Raw genomic sequence first — 23469 nt, 5'->3', positions numbered from 1 at the left:
TGAGTATTCCAGAGTTTCTGACACGGATACAGACAGGCAGAGCCGAGAATGGCTCCAATAAACAAGCTGAATTCAGTGAGAGGTCAGAGCAGCAGAGAGCTGGGTGTCCTGTGTCTGTCCTGCGGATCTCTGTCCTGTGGGTGTCCTGTGGATGTCATTTGGGTGTCCTTTGGGTGTCCTGCAGATGTCTGTCCTGTGGATGTCCTTTGGGTGTCCTTTGGGTGTCCTTTGGGTGTCCTTTGGGTGTCCTGCGGATGTCCTGTGTCTGTCTTGCGGATCTCTGTCCTGTGGATGTCCTGTGTCTGTCTTGCGGATCTCTGTCCTGGGGTGTCCTGCGGATGTCCTGTGTCTGTCTTGCGGATCTCTGTCCTGTGGATGTCCTGTGTCTGTCTTGCGGATCTCTGTCCTGGGGTGTCCTGCGGATGTCCTACGGATGCCCTGTGTCTGTCTTGCGGATCTCTGTCCTGTGGATGTCCTGTGGGTGTCCTGTGTCTGTCCTGCGGATGTCCTTTGGGTGTCCTGCGGATGTCTGTCCTGTGGATGTCCTTTGGGTGTCCTGTGGATGTCCTTTGGGTGTCTGTCCTGTGTCTGTCCTTTGGGTGTCCTTTGGATGTCCTTTGGGTGTCCTGTGGATGTCCTGCAGATGTCCTTTGGGTGTCCTGCGGATGTCCTTTGGGTGTCCTGCGGGTGTCTTGCGGATGACTGTCCTGTGTCTGTCCTGTGGATGTCCTGCGGGTGACTGTCCTGTGTCTGTCCTGTGGATGAGGAGCACACACTGGCCCGCTCAGGGCAGGAGGAAAAGAGAGGCCATGGCTGCAGTCACTGGTCACCCGCCGTTTGTCTTCTTTAAAACAGTCGCTGAGGTGACGTCTGAATTGATGAGGTCTTAATTGGCAACAGTGCCAGCGGATTCAGCCTTGAGTTTCCCGCCTAATTCGGATTTCCAAATTATTCCAGCTTCCCGTGCGCGCGCCCACGTGTGTGTCCACGTGGAGGCGCTGCTCCGCCGCGCCCCTTCCCCGGTCCCTCCAGGGGAAACGCGCGCTGCCAAAGCAGGCGGAGTCGGAAACGCGCAGCAGCGTCGGTCCGTCGTGTCTGCGGCTCCGCGGATTCTCTCGCCTCCCTCTCGGCTCTTGGATCCTCCGGGGAGCGGCGTCTTCTTCCAGCCTGCAGGAAAGCGGCGGATCATCGGCCTCACGGACGGACGGACCCGGTGGGCAGCGCGGCGGGGACAGACCCGGCTCGGCTCAGCTCGCTTCCTCCTTCCCCCGGTGAGGTGGAAAAACCCGGACGGAGGCCCGCAGTGTGCGCTCAGCCTCCCTCAGGCCTCCGGCCCGGACTCCCGCTTTTCTCCCGGAAAATGGACGGATTCACCGGCAGTTTAGGTGAGTTGCGCTGGCCGCTCGTGCCCTCTCATCCCCCGGTCCCTTGCCTGTGCAGCGGCGGGACGATGAAAGCCGCACGCGCCTCTGGCGGCTTTACACGTGTCACTGCTGTATTTATCAGACAGACTCTGCACCGCCCCTCCGGCGGCTGCTGGGACACAAAAGCAAGTGCTCCTCCAGAAGTACATTGCAGAAACCTCGACAGCCCCCCTCCACAAAATAAGAAGATAAAGACCTGGATGTGTGAGGGACCGGCAGGGACCGGAAGGGAGCTCGGTTTTACTGACGCACTGCCTCTTACCATCTCTGAGGGTCCTCCAACCACTGCTTAGTAACCAAGCTGTGTGTGTGAACAAAAGGTTAGGAAATAATTTATTTATTCATCCACACGTTCACACCTGTGTGCGTGTGTGTTTTGTTTCAGGAAACTAAATGGATTCAAAACGAAGAAAGAAGTAACGGATATCAAATTAATGAATTTAATAAAAACTTTTCCAGTCAAAAACAGTTGTGAAAAGTGATCAGTGTTTCAGGTCATACAAATCAAACTTTATTTGTATATCACCTTTCGTACAGGCCAGTTCAGTGTTACAGCAAACTAAGCTGCACAGACTCAGACCTGATCGAGCCAATAAAACATTAGAATTATGTTTTAAATAGAGACAGTAAGCAATAAAACAGACCAAAGGTCGTGTGGCAGGAACCTGCAGCAAGCTCATGTCACTGTTGAATAAGACACAACTTTTAATTGACCATAATCAACTAATTCATCCGCATTGGTCATCTAAGGCCATTAATATTAGCTTTTACTTTCTGAGCGGATAAAGAGCTGACCAAAATCAGCTGTTTTCCACAGGAAGTAAGATATTTAAGGTCTTACATAGATTCCTGGAAACCCTCAATGTTTTATACGTTTTTCATTTAATTGAATAGATAATAAAAGTTAATGAAATACCCCTTTCAGCATGTAATTGAACATCACATATTTCACTTAATTTGTGAAAGACAAAAAGAGAAGTGCTCAACTCAAACGCACTGATAATTAAAAATACGTTACCTTCTAAAATGTCTCCCCCCCTAGTTTTTCCTGATTGATTCATTAACAATATAGTAGATTTCAGGTAAAAGATGAGCGAAACCATGGATGGTTGGCTCAAGTGGGTGGGGCTTGGGGTGGTGATGGCTTTGTTGTGACATCACAAAGTTCCAGAAGTTCTGACAGCTGGTTTTGATTTATAACCAAAGACCACACAGAGGTCTGCCTTTAGACTATATGGACCTTAAATGTTGCATTCAGCATTTATTTCCTACCACATGTTTTTGTCCAGAATGATTTCAATGAGGATTGTTGGGTGTGTTTTTTTTTTTTGTTTTTTTTTTTGAGTGCCTTGAAAAACAAGGAGGATGTTGATGTGAAAGAAGCTGAACACACTTGTGTCAGGAGAGAAAATGTTTGACCAGTATTTTAGTTGTCTGACCAGATCTTTGAGTGCAGCTGGTGTCATGTTTCAATGCAGGTCTGATTTCATGAAGTGTAAACAAAGAGAATTTGGCAAGTTCTTCCACAGAAGTTGGGATCTCTACATCTGCAAGATCTGCAAACTTGACCTGACATGTGCTCACATACGTAAACTCTGTTTTAATTTTCATAGAGTGGTTTATCACTGCAGATAACTCAACTGTCAGGTAGAGACTAGTGATAGATCGATATGGTTTTTTTCAGGGTACCAATACCAATTATTAGTAGTCAAGGAGGCCAATTATTATGTTATTATATTTGGAGCCAATATTCATTTGCAGTAAAAAGGGAAAATATTGGTGTAAAAATTTTAAATAATACAAACTCCATCACTTAACTTTGTTTAAATGCCTTTAAGCATATATTTATTAAACAGCTTATTAGATTTGCAAGATAATGTTTTTTTTTTTATTTTTTTATCTTAGACAATAAACACATACACATAGACAATAAACATAACAAAAAGTGCGGGGAGCTCCCAGGCTCAGCAGCATGTCTTATAAAGTTAAATGAAAACCCGGAAAACAATCTTTTTTGGTATCTTGCGACACTGAGCAATGTCCTTAGGAATAAACAGGCACCGCCTCTGATGCTGTATCCAGTTCTCTTTATACATCCATGTTCGAAACGTTTATCTGCTCTCCAGACCTTCTCCATTCAGCAAAACTTTTTCTCCTCTCCGCCGTGTGTGTGAGCATTGTCCATGCACAGCTTTCACTGCTGATTGGCTGTTACCTGTACTATGGCACTGCGTGTAACCAATCAGATGGTGCTGTGGGTGGGACAATTCTGGAAACAGAGAGCCGTGACTGCATCAAAGCCAGAATAACACAGTTTTAAATTGAGCTTTTAGAGGTGCTCAGATTAAAAAAAAAAAAAAAAAGGCAGATGCCAATGTGGGTCAAAATGCAGAATATCGGCAACAATAATCGGTCGCTCCCTAGTAGAAACACTACTGACCATACACTTTGACCTCATCCTACACCTCCTGCATCATCTGTGGTCTATAGATGTTTAGCAAAAGCCCTTAGGCAACCTTTGAAGGCATACATTTCCCTTTCTGGTCTCAGACTCGTATCAGAATTTGTCCTATTTGTTGTATTGACAGCTGTCACAGCCTCTCTTGTTTGTGGAAGACAAATATTCTTCTTGGATGGATGGTCTACATGTGTAAATTCAGAGGAGAAAAGCAGTCTTAAGAGTTTGTTCATTCATTGATTCATTCATCTTCCACTGCTTATCTTTTTCTGGGTTGTGGGGGGCGCTGGAGCCACCCTGGAAAGGGTCGCCAGTCCATCACAGGGCACAACACACAGAGACAACCACTCACATTCAAACCTACGGACAATTTAGAGGAATTTAGAGTGCGTGTCTTTGGACGGTGAGAGGAAACCACAGTATCCAAAAGGAAACTCATGCAGGCACAGAAAGGACCCAGGCAAGGAATCAAACCCGCAACCTTCTTGGCTTAAGAGTTATCAACACTTAACCTAAGTCCTAAGTCCAGTTTCGATCCAACTGTTGGCTGGACATGACCATGACTTGGATGAATGAGAATATACACAAACTTAAAACACTAATTTGTGACTATTTACATTATGATATTGAGGGGAGGTGAAACTGCTTATGATTATCTGACGTATGTCGTCTTTCTTTTATCGGTATTCTTGTATTGATGTCTCGTAAAGAAAAGGTACAACAACATTGACCCAAGATAATGCAATTCTAGTACCATATCACAAATAATCCTCATCTGTAAACGCATCTCAGGAGCACGAACACTGGACATGTGCATGCTGATGTTAACAGGAAGCATATTGTCCACTGTGCTGGCTGTTTTAAAACGCTTTTCAAACAAAGGACCATCAAAGGAAGTTCTAATGTTAAAATGCAGAAGTAAAGGTCCATAATTCTAAAGGTAGACCTGTATGTGATCTTTGATTATCAATCAGCTCTATATTGATACAGTGTATCAATGGTCTCAGTTCACAGAGAAAAGCATTAAAACTAGCTTGTCAGGAGTTCTGACTCTTTGTGATGTTAAAAAAAAACAAAAAACTGCCCAGCCCATCTGCACCCTTAGCAGGATTTAGTTCCCCTGATGGTTAAACTGAACAGTCAGCCAATCAGAAGAGAGTCCAACCTCTGACTTACACCTGCTGTTTGGACATTGAGATCAGCTAGAAAGGCAGACTGGTTCTGATGGAGAATAATTGGACTCAGAGTTTCCAGATGGATGAGCAGACAGACTGCTGACACACTAACCTACAGAAACACACACAGGAAGAGTGAAGAATGTGCTGGATTGTTTCCTAGACCAGAAACAGTGTAGAGACTTGTTTGTCTGTCTTGGTGAGGACCAGTTTCAGTTTTGTACTGAAGACACTCCAGCTCTTTGAGGACACTCTGGCTGGTCCTTATGAACTGAGTACTCTCAGCTAGGGACAGAGAGGGCATGGAGCAAAAGATCATGGGGTGGATTTGAACCTGGGTCTTTGCCTGGGGTTTCTTTGGTACGCATTCCAGCAAGTAAGCCACCTGTGTGCCGCACTCAGAGTACTCTTGGAAGGTTGAGTTTTAGAAGACTGGTAATGCATCATCCTTGTTAGTGTCCTCAGGAGTACAGAGAGGCAGACTTGTGTGTTTGACTGAAAAATGTGGACTTCGCTCTCTGTTGTTGTTGCTTGAGTCAGCTGAACTGAATTAGTGCTGTCTGTGCGTCCATGCATGTGCATGCGTGCCTGTGCAGGCACACACATAGAGACATGCAGGCACATGCAGTGTCTGTTCGTCAGTGTACCTAATCTGTGTGCTTAGTTTTCTCTGCTGCTGCTGCATCACAGTCAGATTAAAAAAAAATAATAATAATAATTTGTTTTTCTTTTTTTTTTTTCAGTCTATAGATTTTCAAAATAATTAAAAAATCAGAAAATGCAAAGAACACAGGTAAAAATTATGCTATTGCAAATTAACAGATACTCATCTGATTGAATATGGAATATGTCAGTTCAGTAATCTGGTTTCTCCTTCTCAGAATAGATGCCATTTGTTTTCATTGATCCAGTTGTAATTTGTCCATTTTCTGTTTTAATTTATCCAGCCTCCATTTGAATTGATCTGTTTTGAGCTACGTAAATGTGATGCAGCACAATTTGATGCTTCAAGTCTGTTTTTATTTAAGTAAAAAAAATATATAACCTATTTTTGCCATTCACAGGAATGCATTCTGTGTAAGCATTATGTAAAGCATTTCCTGAAACAGTGAAAATAGTTAATATAACATTGACACTGCTGTATGGTGCTAAGTCCTGTAAACTGCAATGTAATTATTGACGTGGTTTGAATATACTTAGTGATGTCAGCTTTACAAGTCATTTATTATTCTTGCTTAACTGTCTCAGACATCAAGTCAAAAAAACTTTAAGGTTTAATACAAAGAAATATCTGTCTCAGACTGAAACGCACTGAAACCCAGAATTATGATGACAACTAGAGCTGTAACAATTCCAAATGTTGCTACACAATGAATTGTCTCAAAATTAACAATATCTCAATAATTGTCTCTTTTGGTCCAATTTTTAGAATACTTTTTTCATTATCCAAGTCCAGTAGTCATCACTATTTGTGAAACTGTGTCAAAATAGTCATCGGCACTTCTTGACTTCCATTTTTTCCCAACTGCATCTCCTTTGTCATTTTAGTTGATATGAATATGTATATGGACAAGTGCCAAAATTAACAGTTTAACTCATCCATCCACCCGCTGATGCCGGGGCACTGATCGAGTTTTTTAATTGTGCAAACTGTGAGGGATGGCGATTTTTGTAGATGCCGTCTCAAATTGGTTGTGCTAGCATTTTTACCGCAACCGTTTTGTTACATAACCGGCAAATCATCTCTTCCAGATTTGCGGGCTCTCCCCACTGATTTGGCTTGAAACCGAAATAATCCCACAACGGAGAAGTTGTACTACGTTTAGAAACAATCTCCTTCTCGTGTCTCGTTGTCCAAATTCAGTGTCAAAATGATGCTATAGCTGAAAGCAGGATGACAGTCTAGTCCCTCCCCAAATAACTGATCGTCCAATCATAATTTAGCTGAAGCCAGTTGGGCTTGCAGACTCCCTAAGTTATGAAAGGACCAGCAGAACAGTCACTACGTTAACATGGCACCTAAAAAAAAACAAACAAATTATTATGTTAATCCGACCAAAACTGGACTTTTAAAGTACCGTATTTTGCGGACCAAAAGGCGCACCGGTTATAAAGCACATGATAAAACGTATATAAAGGAAGCACAGTACGTACCGGTATTACAAAAACTGGCAGAGGTAACCGTACTGTTCTCTGATTAGTTTATTGTTGCCTGCGGCAGCAAACACCTGAAGTTAGTGTAACGTTGGAACAACGTCGTCTCCCAACATTTGATTATAATTGGATTATGATGTGGATTTGAAAATTGGGTTTATGTTAAAAACCTAATGTTGGCTTGAAGTCTAATTACAGTAAGGTAACACTGACTAAATGTTGGATAGTGGTTGGTTGCCAGCATCACATAATTAGTTATCTAAGGTTGTCTGACGTTGCAACCCATATCCAACCAAGGACCAACGTTAATACAACGTCCCTGTGTCAGCTGGGAATGCTCAGACAATCCATCAAGTGGAGCGGCTTGGTGGCACTAAAACATTTTGACAGATATTTGAGCGCAGTGTACCACATAAAATTGGTTCGAGGTCAGAAAGCACAACAAGAAGTCATACATAAGGCACACTGCAAATTTTTGAGAAAATTTAAGGATTTTAAGTGCGCCATATAGTGCGAAAACACGGTACATGTAAACATGTTAGCTTGACTGAAGTCGAATTTCTAATTGTCCGACTAACACACCCACATGTGATTGAAAGTCAATCTACTGCTCCGGACAGTCGGACTTGAGCTGGAGGAGGTGATCTGTGCATGTGCTTAAGTTTCACACCACGCTATGACCCAGAAGTTGAACAGCATTTAAAACGTAGGAGGACACACAAAAGAAGCTGGCTAACTGCTACACGTCGAACGGGGCAAAGTCTGCAACAAAATCTGCTTTTTGGATGGATACAGAGGCTAACTTGCTTTCTTTCCACCTCTGTGGTCTGTGACATCACAGGTCAATCGGTAGTGGCCCATTAAAGAGTGCATATCACCACCTATCGTAGCGGAGGCGGCATGATTTCACTCCCGTGCATGGATACTGGGACAAGGACAGAAGTCTGATGAGATGGCTGAATCCCCCTATAACCATGGCTCGACATAACTGTGCATGCAAACACGTGTACTGTCAAGCGACACTTTCTCTTTCTTTCTTTATTGCCAACACTAAACGAAAACTCCAGTGAAAACCAAACGTGTACCAGCTTAATGTTATGGGCGTGCACGCAGTGTGGTGTGTGTTTATAAAGTGGCAGTCCTTAGAGCTGAGGAATGTGGGCAACAGCTGTGAAATATGACACATACACCAGTGTGTAACTCCCCCCACCTTCTGCCTCCATACATATATACAGACACCTGAGTAATGAACCCCTGCCTCAATCCAAACTTTACAGTGTTAACATGTAAGAAACACATTGTTGCATGGATTAAATTTTGAATGACTATAATGATGATAGTATTTTGAATACACAGCTGTTGTGTTTCTTTCCATTGATGTGAGCTCTTCTTGTTTGTCCTACTTGAGATGTGAAGCCTGGATTAATCATGAGATATCTGAGACTTAAGTTACATGTAAAGTTACTGCAGAGTGTGTTAAGTTGGATGATAGGAGTACAGTACATTCACATCCAGTGTTTCTCTCTGACTGTAGATGACAGTATGTCTGGAGCGAGTGTCTCAGATGTCAATGATCGTCTCTCTGCTCTGGAGCTTCGTGTTCAGCAGCAGGAGGATGAGTTGACGGTTATGAAAGCTGCTCTTGCAGACGTCCTTCGGCGTCTTGCTGCCTCTGAAGACTCTGCTGCCTCCACGACCAAAAAACAGCAAGGAGGGAAAGGTAATGTTCAACTGTTTTTACAGCTTCTCAATGTATTTAATGCTTTTTTTCCCTCCTTTTTTAATGTCTATTTGGTCTAAAGTCTTGTTGGATTGTTGTCTTGTTGGTGTTGGATTGACGATTGCATGAGTCCATCAGTCATAGCGTGGTTATAATGGGTTCAGTAAAGTATCCATAGTCCATTACTGTAATAACAAGTGTGGCCATGCAGCAAGCGTCAATTCCCAGACCATATTCAATGGATGTAAGTCAAGCTTTAGAGGGGCTATATGTGTCTCAAGTGGGAGTGGGTGGGGAAGCTACTAACTTGCCAAGAGCTTCAGCCACTGCTGTGTTTATTACCCCTGAACACCCCAGCTTCTTCACTGGGCAGACATATTTGTACGAAGATACAAATGTTTTCCTTCCAATGACTGACATGAAAACAATATCTTTAAGGTAATCCCATCTATGTAATGTGCGACTGTGGGCACTTGCCAATCTGCTAAATTGGCCTTTGTAAATGGATCATGCTACATTCCTTGCTATTTAATCACCAGCAAGACATAGATATCAATAATATACCTGGATAGTATCATCAAACAGCCTTTGTTTGTGTCCATGAATTAGATAATTTCTTTGAACCAAAAACATGGAAAAAGTTGTCACACCAAATTTATTAGTCTGTTGGTTCAATTCCTGCAATATGGCTGCAGTAAAAATAAATAAGTAAATAAAAATCCTGCTCTTCAGCTCATCCAGAGCTCAACAGCTTGGATTCTAACATGATCACGTTGCCCTGATCCTGGCTATAGATGCCTTTGGAATTCATTTACAAATTTTCACTGATGACTTTTCAAGCCTTAGAGGCTTACCAGACCTCTTATTGACAGCTTTGTGCCTCCCCATGCAGGTGGAGCTGCTCTGCGTGAAGCCTACTCAATGTCTTGTATTGCTAATGGGGGAACATCTGGACGAAAGAGAGACTCCACATCTGTCACCAGGAAGGAGACAGTGTCTTCTGCTGCCAAGAGGTAAAAACACTTCTAAGCTTCACTGACGGATGGAAAGACATTTTGTGTCTCACTTTCAGTTTTGTTAATTATCCTGTTGCTGTAGGGTTAGGGCTAGTAAGGCTAATGTGTTTAAATTGTCTCACTGTTTGCTTGAACATCACACAAACCAGACCAGATTTGGTCAGTCTAATCAATAACAGCCATTCATTCACTAAGAACGTGTCACCTATCTCCAGGTTGAAAAACATGGAAGGACAGTAGGCAGTAGAGCTTAGGCAGAAACATGAGATGAATTAAGTAGCTCCAATTCTTAATACCTGGAATTATGAAGTGGAACAAAGTAGAAACACAGTAGACTCAATAGAAACATAAGAGCAGCAGCAGAGGGCAACAGGAGTCATGTCTGATCTCTCATAGTCCTGATTTTGTCCACAGGAAGAAGGATGTGAGCAGCCGGTGGTCTCAGATGGATTTTGGTGGTTTGAATCGTAGCAGTAATCACAGTAGATGTGATTACTGCTCGGTAGATGTAGAGTAGAAACAGTAGAAGCTTTACGAAGAGTAGAATCAGTAGAGTCAGTAGGTTGTAGTCGCTCATGGTCCTGGTTTTGTCCACAGTGGAGCAGACAGGAAAAAGGAGATCAGCAGCCAGCGGTCTCAGATGGAGGAGATCCAGGAGCGTGAGGAACCACCTCACCCAAAGGCCTCGTCACCCTCTCCCTCCCCCCCCCACCCTCCTCAGACCCCTCACACACCCCAGCCACAGAGACCAGCCCAGTCCACAGACAGCCATAAAGGCCACACCCCCCAAAAAAGGTTCCAATTTGTAATTTGTCAGCTGTATCTGACCTCACATCCTGCTGTTGCTGCTCTGAAGTGATTCTGTCATTAGTTACTAACCTCCCACCCTGCCCCAAACCCCCGCCGCAGGATCCACAGCCCCCTTCTGACCCACCTACACCTAGGTCACCTTACCACCAGTGCAGGTGATCCTGATTGCCTGAGCACATGTGATGGAGCCAGTCAAAGAGGAGGGACAGGGAAAACACAAGTGGGGCTGTGGTTCCTCCGGACTTCCCTCCTGGGATCCACTGAGGCCTAATGGAGATCTTGGAGTCCCTTGAGGCATCCTGGACCTCCTGGAGTCCCCTTAAGACTTCATGAGATCCTGCAGTCTCTTGATTGCTGTTTTGCTTTGTCATAACAATGCTCAGTCTGGCCTGCTTTTTCAAAACTACTAACCTCAGCTCCTCCCAGTTTCCCTGAAGGAGCTCCTCCCACAGCAGACCTCCTCTGTTTTAACTCCTCCTCTGCTCTAACTGGACTTTTTCAGCCCTGAAAATGCTTGAACCTTAAGAAATTTCTGCAAGACTTTAAGGATCCAAGAGATTGTGGAATTTCAGGAGACCTCTTGGAGATCCTGAAATCTCCTTACACATTCTGGAGCTTACTTGAGATCCTAGATCTTCCTGACTCCTCTTTGCTTGTCTCATATCAAAGTTTTACCTGAGGACTTAGTCCTCCTGCTTCTCCTCTTCTTCCACCTTCTTCTTTTACTGATGTATCTCAGCTCACTAACCTTCTGCTGGGTGGAGTTTTTAACTTCTTCCTGTCGAGTTTAGTTTCTCCCGAGGAAGAAAAACTGAATCTGTTTCGTGAACTAAATGAGAACTGCAGTCTTAATCAACTGTTTGACTCATTGAAGGAAACAATATCACTCAGATCATAGTTGGGAACCAAGTTATAATGGCGTCACATCATTAACCCTAACCCATTATTACGCTTAGTCAGTACTTATTACTACATTATTACATGAGTCATTATATTGTTTTTTTTTGTGGTCTCTACTGCAACAATAAACAAGTAATTACTACATTATTACATGCATACGTCATAATTGCTATACCATTATTACGGTTATATAGTTTAGTTATTACTAAACTTTTAGATTAGTTACTAGTAAATGATTCTATGTATACTTGTTAATAATTGTTACATTCAGTTATGGCTAAATTGTTAATGCATAACTACTCATGTAAAAACATATTACATTATTCCTCTATTTTTAAAAAGGAGCTCTGTAGTCATTAGTACATTTTGGTCTTTGAAAAGTGAAAAGTTGACCATGTTGTTGCCAGTGACGTGATCATTCCCACAGTTCACATCCTGCTCACTGAGACTTAAGCTTAGAATATAAAACATGCAAAAGCAATAAAATGTGGATTATGACTGTGTGGACATAAAAAGAAACAAATTAACTTCACAAGAAAATAAACAGGTGAAAGCGACGCAACAGCAAAAGATGTGCAGTTCTCATTTGGAGCTTTGACAATGAAAAAGTTCTCTGTATTGCTTGTGCATCATTATCATCTACAGTACTGCTAAGTTTCTGACTTCATGCGTTTATGCATTTTTGTCTCTCTTTCTCTCTCCCTGTCTCTATATATCTGTGTGTCTGTGTGTGCAGGGGACCTAGTGTGAAACGGTCCTCAGGAATGGAACGTTCTCAAAGTAGCACCTGGGAGGGCTCAGAGGAAAACAGAAACAAACTGGTGAAAGCGGCATCCACCTCCAAACTGCTGGCCAAGGTGGTCAAGAATGCTGAGAGGTATGATCTCTCTCACATGCACACACGCATATAACCAAACAGTAAATACTCACAAACTGCACAGGGGTTGGTTACTCAAAAGGCTGACTGGAAACTTGAAAAATGCCATCCAAATATTTTGTGATAGTTTTGGTGATGTTTTATTTAAAAACACATACACAGTGAGATGTTTCTTTTCTTCTTCTGTCCATTTTCAGGCACAAAGACCCAGTGGTCAATCAAGGTAAACACTTCTTTGTGATAACAGGATCATAGCATCATCATCATGTTCAACAACCATTAGGCAGCCAGAGCTGGTGCCCATGAATGAATCTGCCTCTGAGACACTGATGTTCATTAGCTTTTGTTTATTCTCAGTCTCAGATTCATTGTTTGTACTTGTACATGTTGTTTGTTGTTATTGTTTGTGTTCCTGTTGTACGTTTTTGTTTTTTCGTTGATAGTTGTGTCGTTGAGTGACAATGTCTTTGTCCCAAACCAGCCAAAATGTCGACCCGAGAGAAAAACAGCCAAGCTGGTAAGTCCTGATGAGTCATCAGAGTGAGCTAGCAGGCTAAAAACAAGCTGTGAGGCTAACATGCTAACAGTAGCTGAATTAACGCTTCCTGTTCCTGTGCGAAACCAAACAGCTCTCTCTCTCTATCTTCCTTGGTCTGTCTGTCTCTCTCTCTCTCTCTCTCTCTCTCTCTCTGTGCTATTTATCATCAGCCTCGCTCACCCGCCTGCTCTCTTCTTCAAACTGCTAAGGTGATGTCACGCTTGTCTGTGGCTCCACCCACTGACATAATTTACCTCCATATAAGGTCCAACAGGTGTTTTTATTTTTATTTATTTTTTATTAACCTGTCTAAAATCAGCCATTAATGGATCAACTATGCCCACCATCTCAATGTTAGTAACCTGACTGGACGCTTATGCATTTATTGGATATATGACAGGTCACTTAAGGTCAAATAAATTCATGTATTTAAACGGCTGTGATTCTGTGGAGGTAAAATGCAGTACAGCACCTGCTTCACTGCATGGCATCAACACCTCAGCTGTCCCTCAACTATCTCTCAGCTGTCCCTCAGCAGTCCCTCATTTGTTTCTCAGCTCTCCCTTATGTCTGACTGACTCTGGTTGGTGTGTTTGACTGAATCAGCATGTATCAGCCTGCTTCAGATGATCTGTACAGACTGAGATGTTTTAATAGGTATTTTCATGTGTTTGTATGAAACTACCATGGTACACCTGTAGCAAGAGCAGCAAAAGGTCGAGATGTTATCTCAATCAGTTTTTTACAGGTTGATTGGACTGTTGGTATTTGGCGACAAAAACAACACAAAAGCCAGTATGTCATATGATAGGAAAGCATATCTCCAACATGTCTTTCTCTCTGTCTGCTATTTTAGAGGGGAATCTCATCAAGATGTTCATGCGTGGTCGACCGATCACCATGTTCATTCCTTCAGATGTGGAGAACTATGTGGATGTTCGGACAGAACTTCCTCCAGAACGACTCAAGCTTGAATGGGTGTATCCTTCACTCAGTACAAGCAGGGTTCAATAGTAGGAATAGTAATAATAATATTAAGTTGTGACGTTCATCAAGTCAGGTATCAAATCCAGCAACAGGTATTTGATGAATGATCCCCACTGATCTCTTTAGTTTTTCAGTAGGTCATCAGATCATCTGTACATTCTCTTGCTTTGGTTATTTTGATGGAGACTGGAAAGAGAATATCTAACTCAGTAAATCTTCAGTATTAAACCCTCAGTCGATATTCAGTTGTTCTCAGCAGACCTCCAGGTTTTTCCTTGATTTTAGACAGGTACGGTTATCGTGGCAGAGACTGCAGAGCGAACGTCTACCTCCTTCCCACCGGAGAGATTGTTTACTTCATCGCCTCCGTCGTGGTTCTGTTCAACTATGAAGAGCGAACTCAGAGACATTACCTCGGACACACTGACTGTGTCAAGTGGTGAGAAAACACTTAACGAGTGAATTAACCTGCTGCTCATCTATTGGCCTGTGGTGACAGGTGACTGTGATCATGCTTGTATGTCTCCGTCAGTCTAGCCATTCATCCTGACAAAATACGGATTGCTACAGGACAACTTGCTGGTGTGGACAAAGACGGACGGGTGAGGACAAACTAAAAACAGTAGTTAGGTTGAAGATAAAAAACGATGGCGAAATGAACAAATTACTTATTCTAATACTGCATCTCACACCTGTAGCCCCTTATAATCCGACCAAGGATAAGACGTCAACTGATATGACATAAAAGTAAACAAGTTTTCTCAGGCAGTAATGACATACCTGTCCATCAGTAGTGTCTCTCGATGATGATGATGATGACGACGACGGCAATGTTTAGCCTTTGTTTTCCTTTGTTCAGGCCCTGCAGCCTCATGTTCGTATCTGGGACAGCGTCAGTCTATCAACTCTGCAGGTCATCGGTTTGGGAACGTTTGAACGAGGCGTTGGCTCTCTGGCTTTCTCCAAAGCTGTGAGTATCACCAGTTTTATTATGGGCAGTGTAGTTAACATGAATGGTCTCTAGGAGGTCATTGACCATAGTGTTGTTATCACTGTAATTCTGTAAATCCCCAGTGTTGAATCTTTAAATTACCTGTGCTCACACAGAAAATGATTTCCATCATGCGCCATTGTTAACTGCCCCATGCCTATCTCTGTATCTTACAGGACTCTGGTCAGCATCTGAGTGTGATTGATGACTGTAATGATCACATGTTGACAGTTTGGGATTGGCAGAAGAAGTCAAAGATAGCTGAGATCAAGGTGAGCTTGTTTTCTTTTCACCTAGAAATAAAAGGTTTTTGAATGCAAAAGGATTGATTTCTTTTTTCAGATTCATTGTTGATATTACATTTTTAGCTGTCTCATAAAATGTCCAGCACTGGTTCTAACTGGCTCCTCCTGGTCTTGATCTAGACCACAAATGAAGTGGTCCTGGCCGTGGAATTCCATCCCACCGAACCAAACACCATTGTCACCTGTGGAAAGTCCCACATCTTTTTCTGGACCTGGACTGGGACTTCACTGGCTCGTAAACAGGGAATCTTTGGGGTGAGGACACGCTTAAATCGTTCAGAGTCATTCAGCTAAACCTTTCATGAAACACTGTTTCATAGTTTCTGAGGAATGTAAATCAGAGAACAGCTTCATGAGAAGACACATCAAAGGGAAATTATCAAGATCTTTAACAATGATTGATCCCGCTCTGATCTTTTCAACGCATGAGCTAACATCTACTTCACTGTAACATTTTAGATCAGGGACAAAATAACGGTTCAAGAGTATCAGACTGATATAACTACAGTGAAAAACCAAATAATTTCTGCAGTTTGATTTTCACATTTAAATCTGATGAAAGAATTTATCTGAAAACTGATTATGAGTCACCTGTGTTAAAGAAGAACTTTCAAAGAACTGGAAGAACTAATTTGATAAAGAAGAGGAATGACACTTGGTGGAGCAGAGACCTGATAATACTCAATGAGAGGAATTTGATCTGCAGTGAGAGAGAACTGAAAATAAATGAAAATGCAGTTCATGAACCTTTGATCCTGCAGTGAAAACACTTTGAGATTCAAAGTGTTCATGATTGGAGGAATTCTTTTCAGATGGGCCTACCTTGTTTTTTTTTTTTTTTTTATTATCAGAATCTGGATTTTACCAAATATTAATCTGAGCTCAAATTAAACGTGTTTTTAAAATATCATCTTCAGATATTTAAAATGGATTCTGGTATATCTCTGTTTTCCTTGTCTATGTCTGTTGAGCTGGTCCATTTCTACCCCTGCTTTAACTATGATCGCCTTATTCTTTAGAAATACGAGAAGCCGAAGTTCATCCAGTGTCTGGCGTTCCTGAGTACTGGAGACATCCTGACTGGAGACTCTGGGGGAATCTTGCTAGTCTGGACCAGAAGCTCTGCAGAGACACCCACTGGAAAGGGACCCAGAGGTGAGAAGGAATAAGTTAAAACCAGTTCATCAGTTTCCATCCTAGACAATCAGTAGAGAAAGTAAACAGCAACACTAGAGACAGTAGAGAAAGTAGAGAATGTATGGACACATATAGTAGTAGAAAGAAGGAGCTAGAAGAGAGTTAAAGCAGCTGGTAGAGACAGAAGAGCGTAGATTCTGGTTCAGTAAAATGCTGGAAAGACACAAGTTTAGGAGTGTTGGCCCATTTACAAGGACTGTGTGTGTGCGCGCGTGTGCATGTGTAGGTGCGTGCATAGGTATGTGTGTTTTTGTGTGTGCATGTCTTACAGTAATGGTTTTTGTGTGATGAAGTTTAACTGGTTTGAAGCTGGGTGCTGCCAGTTATAACAAGTTTTTCTGCTGTGGAATTATGTCAGGTTATATCAGTCACTAAAATACAGTAAAATAACACTGGTGTGGTTTCGGGTGTGTGTTGGTGGGGGAAAGTTTTCTATAGTGAGATAAAATCAGACCATGTTGAAATTGCCCTCCAGCAGCATTTATTCAAACAGAAAGTGGAAGGAAAAGTGGTGTTCAGAGGACGTTTGCGTTTTTGTGTGATATGGCCTCCTGCTGGTCGTGGCAAGAAGTGCACATTAAAACACAATTTGGATATATATTCTTTATAAAACAACAACAAAAATACAACAGCAATGGAAGGGTCAGAATAATAAAGTTAATTCTGTCCTTCTCCATGTTATTTCATTCAGAAGAGGTCAGGCGTGACACACTTTCATGGTTTCTGCGTGTGTTGGTGTCGGTGCACTTAGCATTTCAGATCAGTCGCCAAGTCAAAGGTCATGAGGGCAGTGTGTTCTGTATGTGTGAGATGAGGAGCGGCACTCTGTTGACCGGAGGAGGAAAAGACCGAAAAATAATCCTGTGGGACCATGAACTGAGAGCTGATCGAGACATTGAGGTATGAAACACGCATACTCAGACATAAATATATGCACTCAGAAACACGTGTGTATAGATATAAACGCACACATTCAGACACACGTGTATACTGACATAAGCACATATACAGTAACACAGCAAAACCCTGAGAAGGATCCTTATGCCCCAAATGTTTTCAGGTTCCGGATCAGTACGGAAGCATCAGAGCGGTGTCTGAGGGGAAGGGGGAAGAGTTTCTGGTTGGCACGTCTCGTAACTTTATCTTGAGAGGAACTTTCAATGACGGCTTCCTAGTGGAAGTCCAGGTGAGCTCACATACAAGGCCTGTCAAGGCGCACCATGGAACAGTATTATTTTTTCATCTTTAGCTCTGTCTTCTGCCTTTAACAGACTCCATTAGTCCAGCCTTTGGAGCTCTGAGACTAGTTGTTGACAATTCTTTGCCTGTATTTCTTCCTATTAGAAAGCTCCAATTAGCTCTATATTGGGCCCTTCATAGTTATTTTCCTTTTGGATCCTTTTTTAGTTACATTTCCACCCAATCTTAGTGCTGTGCTGTTCTCATGGTCTTTGTAACATAATGTGATGCATTCAGGGCCACACAGATGAGCTGTGGGGTTTGGCATCTCACCCGTCCAAAGAGATGTTCCTGACGTGTGCTCAGGACCGGCTGGTCTGTCTCTGGAACTCAACAGATCACAGTCTGCAGTGGAGCCGCACAGTTGAGGTTTGTGGCTGACACCAGAGATTGGTTGACTATTGACAAATGATTGACAGTTTTGCCTGTCCCTCAGGAACATGGACACTGTGCAGACTTCCATCCCAGTGGAGCTGTGGTCGCTATAGGAACACACTCTGGAAAGTCAGTACAGATAAATCATAGATCATGAATACATTTTAAATCTCCAAAAGCATCGTGGTCTAATTGGTTTGCTTTTCTCCCGATGGTCTTCCTTCTCTTTGTCAGGTGGTATGTTCTGGATGCAGAGACCACAGACCTGGTGGCAATCCACACTGATGGAAACGAGCAGTTGTCAGTGATGCGTTTCTCTGTAGGTAGGTGAAATACATTTACATTGTGATATTTACAAACTGTTTCTATGAAATTGGCATGAACTACATGTCTCAGAATTCCCCTGTCTCTCTCCACCCGTGCAGATGGAAGTCTGTTGGCTGTTGGATCTCATGATAACTTCATTTACCTCTACACAGTCTCAGAGAGAGGACGCAAGTACAGCCGCTATGGGAAGTGCACGGTAAGACTGTCTGGACTCAGCTATTCTCTGTTTTTCTCTTCTTTGATTCCTCGCGTCTTATTCTTCGTCCCTGTGTTCTGTTATTGTTGTTGACATTTTCCACGGATGGTGGCTCATTTCAGCAAGTCACCTGCAGTTCTGACAAGAGGTCATATAAACTCCAGGTGAAGGGCTCTGTCTAGGAGGGACCTGCTAACTTAGTTACACACATGACATTTATGGAGGATTCTGAGACTCGCTGTGGAAACTGAACAGGTCCTGTTAGATGGTTAAAGGATTGTTGAGTGCCGTGAGACCATGTGGCCCTATAAGTGAATGATCTACGCTTGAACAACACACACTTACCATGAGCCAGCTACACTGCTACAGCTACACAAAAGGCACAGGGCTGTTTAGCTGACCCTTCGTGAACCAGATCCTGATCATAAGTGGTTGGCTGCCCAATGACACACACACACACACACACACACACACACGGGACATCCCAACTGCTGTGGGTACTTGACTACCAGGTGAAGTGTCTGATGGAGTCATTTAGTGACAGTGATGTGATGTGTTGCTGTGTTGCCGTGTGTTGATGATGTTTAGTTGTGTTCTTGACTTTCACAGGGTCACTCCAGTTACATCACACACCTGGACTGGTCACCTGACAACAACTTCATCATGTCAAACTCTGGAGACTACGAGATCCTTTACTGTGAGTACTCTCATACTGCTACTGTGGTACTATTGTATTCTGATGCTGCAACTATAGTACTGTTACTGTCGTATTACTGTAGTACTGATATTGTTACCATAGCGCTATGTAGTACTAATACTGAATTGCAGTTTTACTGTAGTATTGTGGTACTGCCACTTTAGTTACTGCTGTAATGCTCTAGTATTGACCCCTCTGCCATAATGGTACTGTAGTCTAACAGTAGTGTGTATTGTAATGTTCTAGTATTCTGTGTGTACTAACAGTTATGTATTTTCAGGGGATGTTCCAAATGGCTGTAAACTGATCAGAAACCGCTCAGAATGTAAAGATTTTGACTGGGCAACATATACCTGCGTACTGGGATACCACGTGTTTGGTCAGTCTGTGTGTGTGTGTGTGTGTGTGTGTGTGTGTGTGTGTGTGTGTGTGTGTGTGTGTGTGTGTGTGTGTGTGTGTGTGTGTGTGTGTGTGTGTGTGTGTGTGTGTGTGTGTGTGTCACTGCTGGAACTGTCTATACATGATAAAAGTTTGTGGACACCCTGTTCTTGGTTTGGTTTGGCCCTGGTTCTCATCAGAGTCCAGAGTAGTATTGATTACCTTCTGATGGTGAGTTCATTCAAACACACAACCGCTGCAGCACCTCACCTAACAGTGAGATTACACAACTTGATTCTGCAAAGACTCAAGGTTGTGAAGAAAGCACATAAAGTTAATTGAAGTGAGTGATCTGATCTGAATGAAAGGTTAAAGTTTAAATTTCCTTCATGATCCATCTATCTCTCTGTCTCTCTATCTGAAGCTGATTTGAAATCAGCTGATGGTACATGAGAGTGGTGGACTCACTCTGTGGGAACTGTAGAAACTACAGAAACACTTTATTTGACTGTGTGTGTCTCTCTCTCAGGTGTGTGGCCAGAAGGTTCAGACGGCACTGATATCAATGCACTGATCAGGTCACACAACAGGAAGGTGATTGCTCTTGCTGACGACTTCTGCAAAGTTCACTTGTTTTCCTACCCATGCTCCACTCCCAAGGTAAGGGTTATGTACACACACACACAAAAACATATCCAACTGCAACTCTTGGAATGGTTGCTTTAAATACTTTCCATTGTGCCTTGGAATCATTTGGTTTTTCATAAATGACTGACATTTGCCAATTAGATTACTTATTATAAACAATTTAAACAATATTTAATTAATTAATAATTCAAAATAATAACAAATCACTGCAGCAAAAATATCGTTATTGTTGTGTCCAGAGATCAGTTAATAATCATCCTGTGTGTCTTTAGGCTCCAAGCCATAAGTACAGTGCCCATAGCAGTCACGTGACCAATGTCAGCTTCCTGTATAACGACAGTCACCTGATCTCAACGGGGGGGAAGGACACAAGCATCATGCAGTGGCGTTTGGTGGAGAAAACTTCCCTCTCTCTCACTGATGGCCTCATCTCTAACCCTGCCCCTCGTCGAGTGGAAACCACCTTTAACCCAGCTTCTCCCACTGTAGCCACGCCCACACAGGAAGCCATGCCTCCCCCAACAACCAATGGGACCCAAGAGTCTCCTGTAACTCCACCGCCTCTTGAGCTCGCCCCACCAGCCTCAGAGTTAACCCCTCCCCACTCAGAGTCAACGCCACCTCCCTCGGACAGCACAGTGAGCCTGAAGGATAGCCTGGAGCCAAGCGATGACACGGCCACACCCAGTGACGAGGGGCTGCCCCCGCTCACCCCACCCTCATAGACAGAGTGTGTGTATGCGTTGTGGTACAACTACCTTTGTGAGGACCAGGCTGAGCAATACACCCTCTAAACACAAGTTCAGAGTCCAACAACTCCATCATAGTTATTTAAAAGTAAGTAAATTACTTTAATGCTAACATATCTGAACAGACAGACATGAAAATCATGTTGATATGATTCAATGTGACTTCCACATCCTGTTGATATCATTACCTCTGATGATCTTTCACAATAAAGTCCTAGAAACCCTCTTGGAAACCAGAGCAACAGAGGCTGCAGAACCTCGTTCAGAATCCCCCAATTTTTAAGTTTCCTCCAGTGTCACAGTGAAACAGTGAGAGTTGTCTGTACCTCATGATACTTAGGCAGGAGCCGATCAGCTGACTCAGCTGCTGTGGATGGGACAGTTTAAATGAACGAGAACAATAAGAATCAAGAATTGCCAGTGGTGGTGGTGGGGGGCATTTTAACAATGAGGGTCCTCACAAGAGTAGAAGTACAACTGTGTGAGCGTTTGTGCTGCAGAGTCGCATGGATTCTCTCACCAATCAACTGCTTAAATGAATGCTCCTTCAGCTTTTCTACAAATGTGACGTCACAGTTTTAATTTCCTGGAGAGTCTTGGGTTACCTGAAGGGGAAACAACTAGGGTGGAGACCTTATCTGACACACACCTGTTTCACCTGGAGCCTCATCCTGACATTAATTTGAGAACTATACATTTATCCAGGTGTGATTTTTCTTTTTTTTTTTTTTTGTGCTTCAAAATGCTTCAATTTAAAAGATTGAAACTCCAGCATAGATGAGACAGGTGTGTCTGAGGTGACTTATCCTCCTCCAGTGAGACCAGACCAGATGGAGAGGAAGTGTTGGAGAAGGGAGAAACCTGCAAGTCTTAATGTCTTTTAGAAAGTGGCTCTGATTACTTTTATTGTTTTTTTTTTTTTTTTATTATGAAATATAAAAAAATATAATGAAATATCAGGAACATATACAGAATTTTTAAAATTTTTTTGAATAGCAATTAATGATCACATTAATCATGTAAAATAAAACTCGTGTATTTCATCGATTCAGATGCATAAATCCAGAGAACATGGCGGTATTGGACTAAATTCACCTCCAGACTTGAAAATTAGAGGAGAGAACTACCAGTCCTGGATGTATTTCACGCTCAAGCACCCAATGTCAAAGCTGTTGGTAAGGTTCAGTCCAGTCTGGGTAAGGACGCAAGTCACCTGAGGCAGGTGAGGATCAGGATAATGTTAACACAAGCTTAATGGGAAGTAAACAGGAAACATGGGACCTTCAGAGTAAAAGCTGTGACATCCATGTATTATTATTTTTTTTAATAATCGAACAGAAAATCAACCAAAGTGGATCAGAATTAGACGTCTCTGTCACGGAGGATCTGTATTTGTATATACTGCAGATGCCTGTGTGTATATTTCTGTTCACTACAGAGGGAGCAGTCCCTCAGCCACACTGTAAAAGAAAAAATTATAAAAATTGTCCAAAGCTTACATCTCTCTGCCAATCAGGTTACACGGCATGCAAGATTCTCTTCTGGTTGGCTGGTTTTCAGTGACTTACTGAATGACTGCTGATGATGATTGTTTTTGTGTGTTCTGGACCATTTCTGCTCAAAAATTTTCTGAATGTTTGGATGATGATGTCACTCCAGGGGGGCGGCGGCGGGAGTATTATGTGGGGGATGAAGGGGTGAGCTGAGTAATTGTTTTTGTCTTTTTATTACTTGTCGGTCTGTTTATCTTCATCTTTTCTACACTTGTCTCTGAAGGGCTTGTATAGAGTTCAGGGATTCACCTGCATGTTCAGGTAGGGGCGGGGTGTGACCGGATCATAGGATGCTGGGGGTGGGATTGTGAGATGAGGGTGGGATGATTGATATGGGAGGGGATTTAGGGGTAGGATCTAAGGGAGCTTCTGGATTCAAAGTGGTTATTTTTCAGAATTTAGTAAGGACATTGATACTCATGGTGATGATGACAACGATGTTCATGTGACTGTTTTGAGCCAATCATGTCTTCTCTCATGCATTCCTGTCAGACGACAGACTGTACTGAAGATTTCAACAAAAAAATGCAAATAAATGTTTTGAAAACTGATACGAAATCAGGTGTGTTTGTTTTTTATTATTTGTTAAGGAGTGGTGAGGATTAGCTCTAACCAGATGTGCCCTCTATCCTGATTGGGTGGTACATTCTGTCAATCACAGACGCATGCATTGATGTATGATGCAGAGCCTTTCCAGGAAAAATGTTGAACAGCAAAGCTGTGCTTGGAGAGGTGGCTTTAAACATGATGACTCC

General features: G+C 42.7%; 1 protein-coding gene across 1 annotated transcript; it reads left to right on the top strand.

Annotated features, from left to right (window-relative positions):
- Positions 1–1039: 1039 nt before the first annotated feature.
- Positions 1040–23005, top strand: eml4 (EMAP like 4). Its single transcript, XM_029521881.1, has 24 exons — positions 1040–1385; positions 8746–8931; positions 9824–9944; positions 10545–10742; positions 12394–12534; positions 12732–12757; positions 13016–13051; positions 13929–14052; positions 14349–14498; positions 14592–14661; positions 14919–15029; positions 15227–15322; positions 15476–15610; positions 16375–16510; positions 17304–17452; positions 17613–17738; positions 18029–18160; positions 18228–18295; positions 18401–18489; positions 18592–18689; positions 19299–19386; positions 19667–19765; positions 20294–20424; positions 20685–23005. Exons 1-24 carry the CDS (start codon positions 1361–1363, stop codon positions 21135–21137), a joined length of 2988 nt encoding a protein of 995 aa, XP_029377741.1. The 5' UTR covers positions 1040–1360; the 3' UTR covers positions 21138–23005.
- The last annotated feature ends 464 nt before the right edge of the window (positions 23006–23469 follow it).

This window comes from Echeneis naucrates, chromosome 15 (assembly GCF_900963305.1).
Source record: "Echeneis naucrates chromosome 15, fEcheNa1.1, whole genome shotgun sequence".
NCBI lineage: Eukaryota > Metazoa > Chordata > Actinopteri > Carangiformes > Echeneidae > Echeneis > Echeneis naucrates.
This window is presented reverse-complemented; position numbering and strand designations above follow the sequence as displayed.

Bases quoted from the DNA above. Each gene is read 5' to 3' on its own strand.
- eml4 (XM_029521881.1), top strand. From the start codon at position 1,361: ATGGACGGATTCACCGGCAGTTTAG. The intron at 15,611-16,374 runs GTGAGGACACGC...CTTATTCTTTAG, and splicing joins GTAAACAGGGAATCTTTGGG to AAATACGAGAAGCCGAAGTT. The intron at 18,690-19,298 runs GTAAGACTGTCT...TGACTTTCACAG, and splicing joins GCCGCTATGGGAAGTGCACG to GGTCACTCCAGTTACATCAC.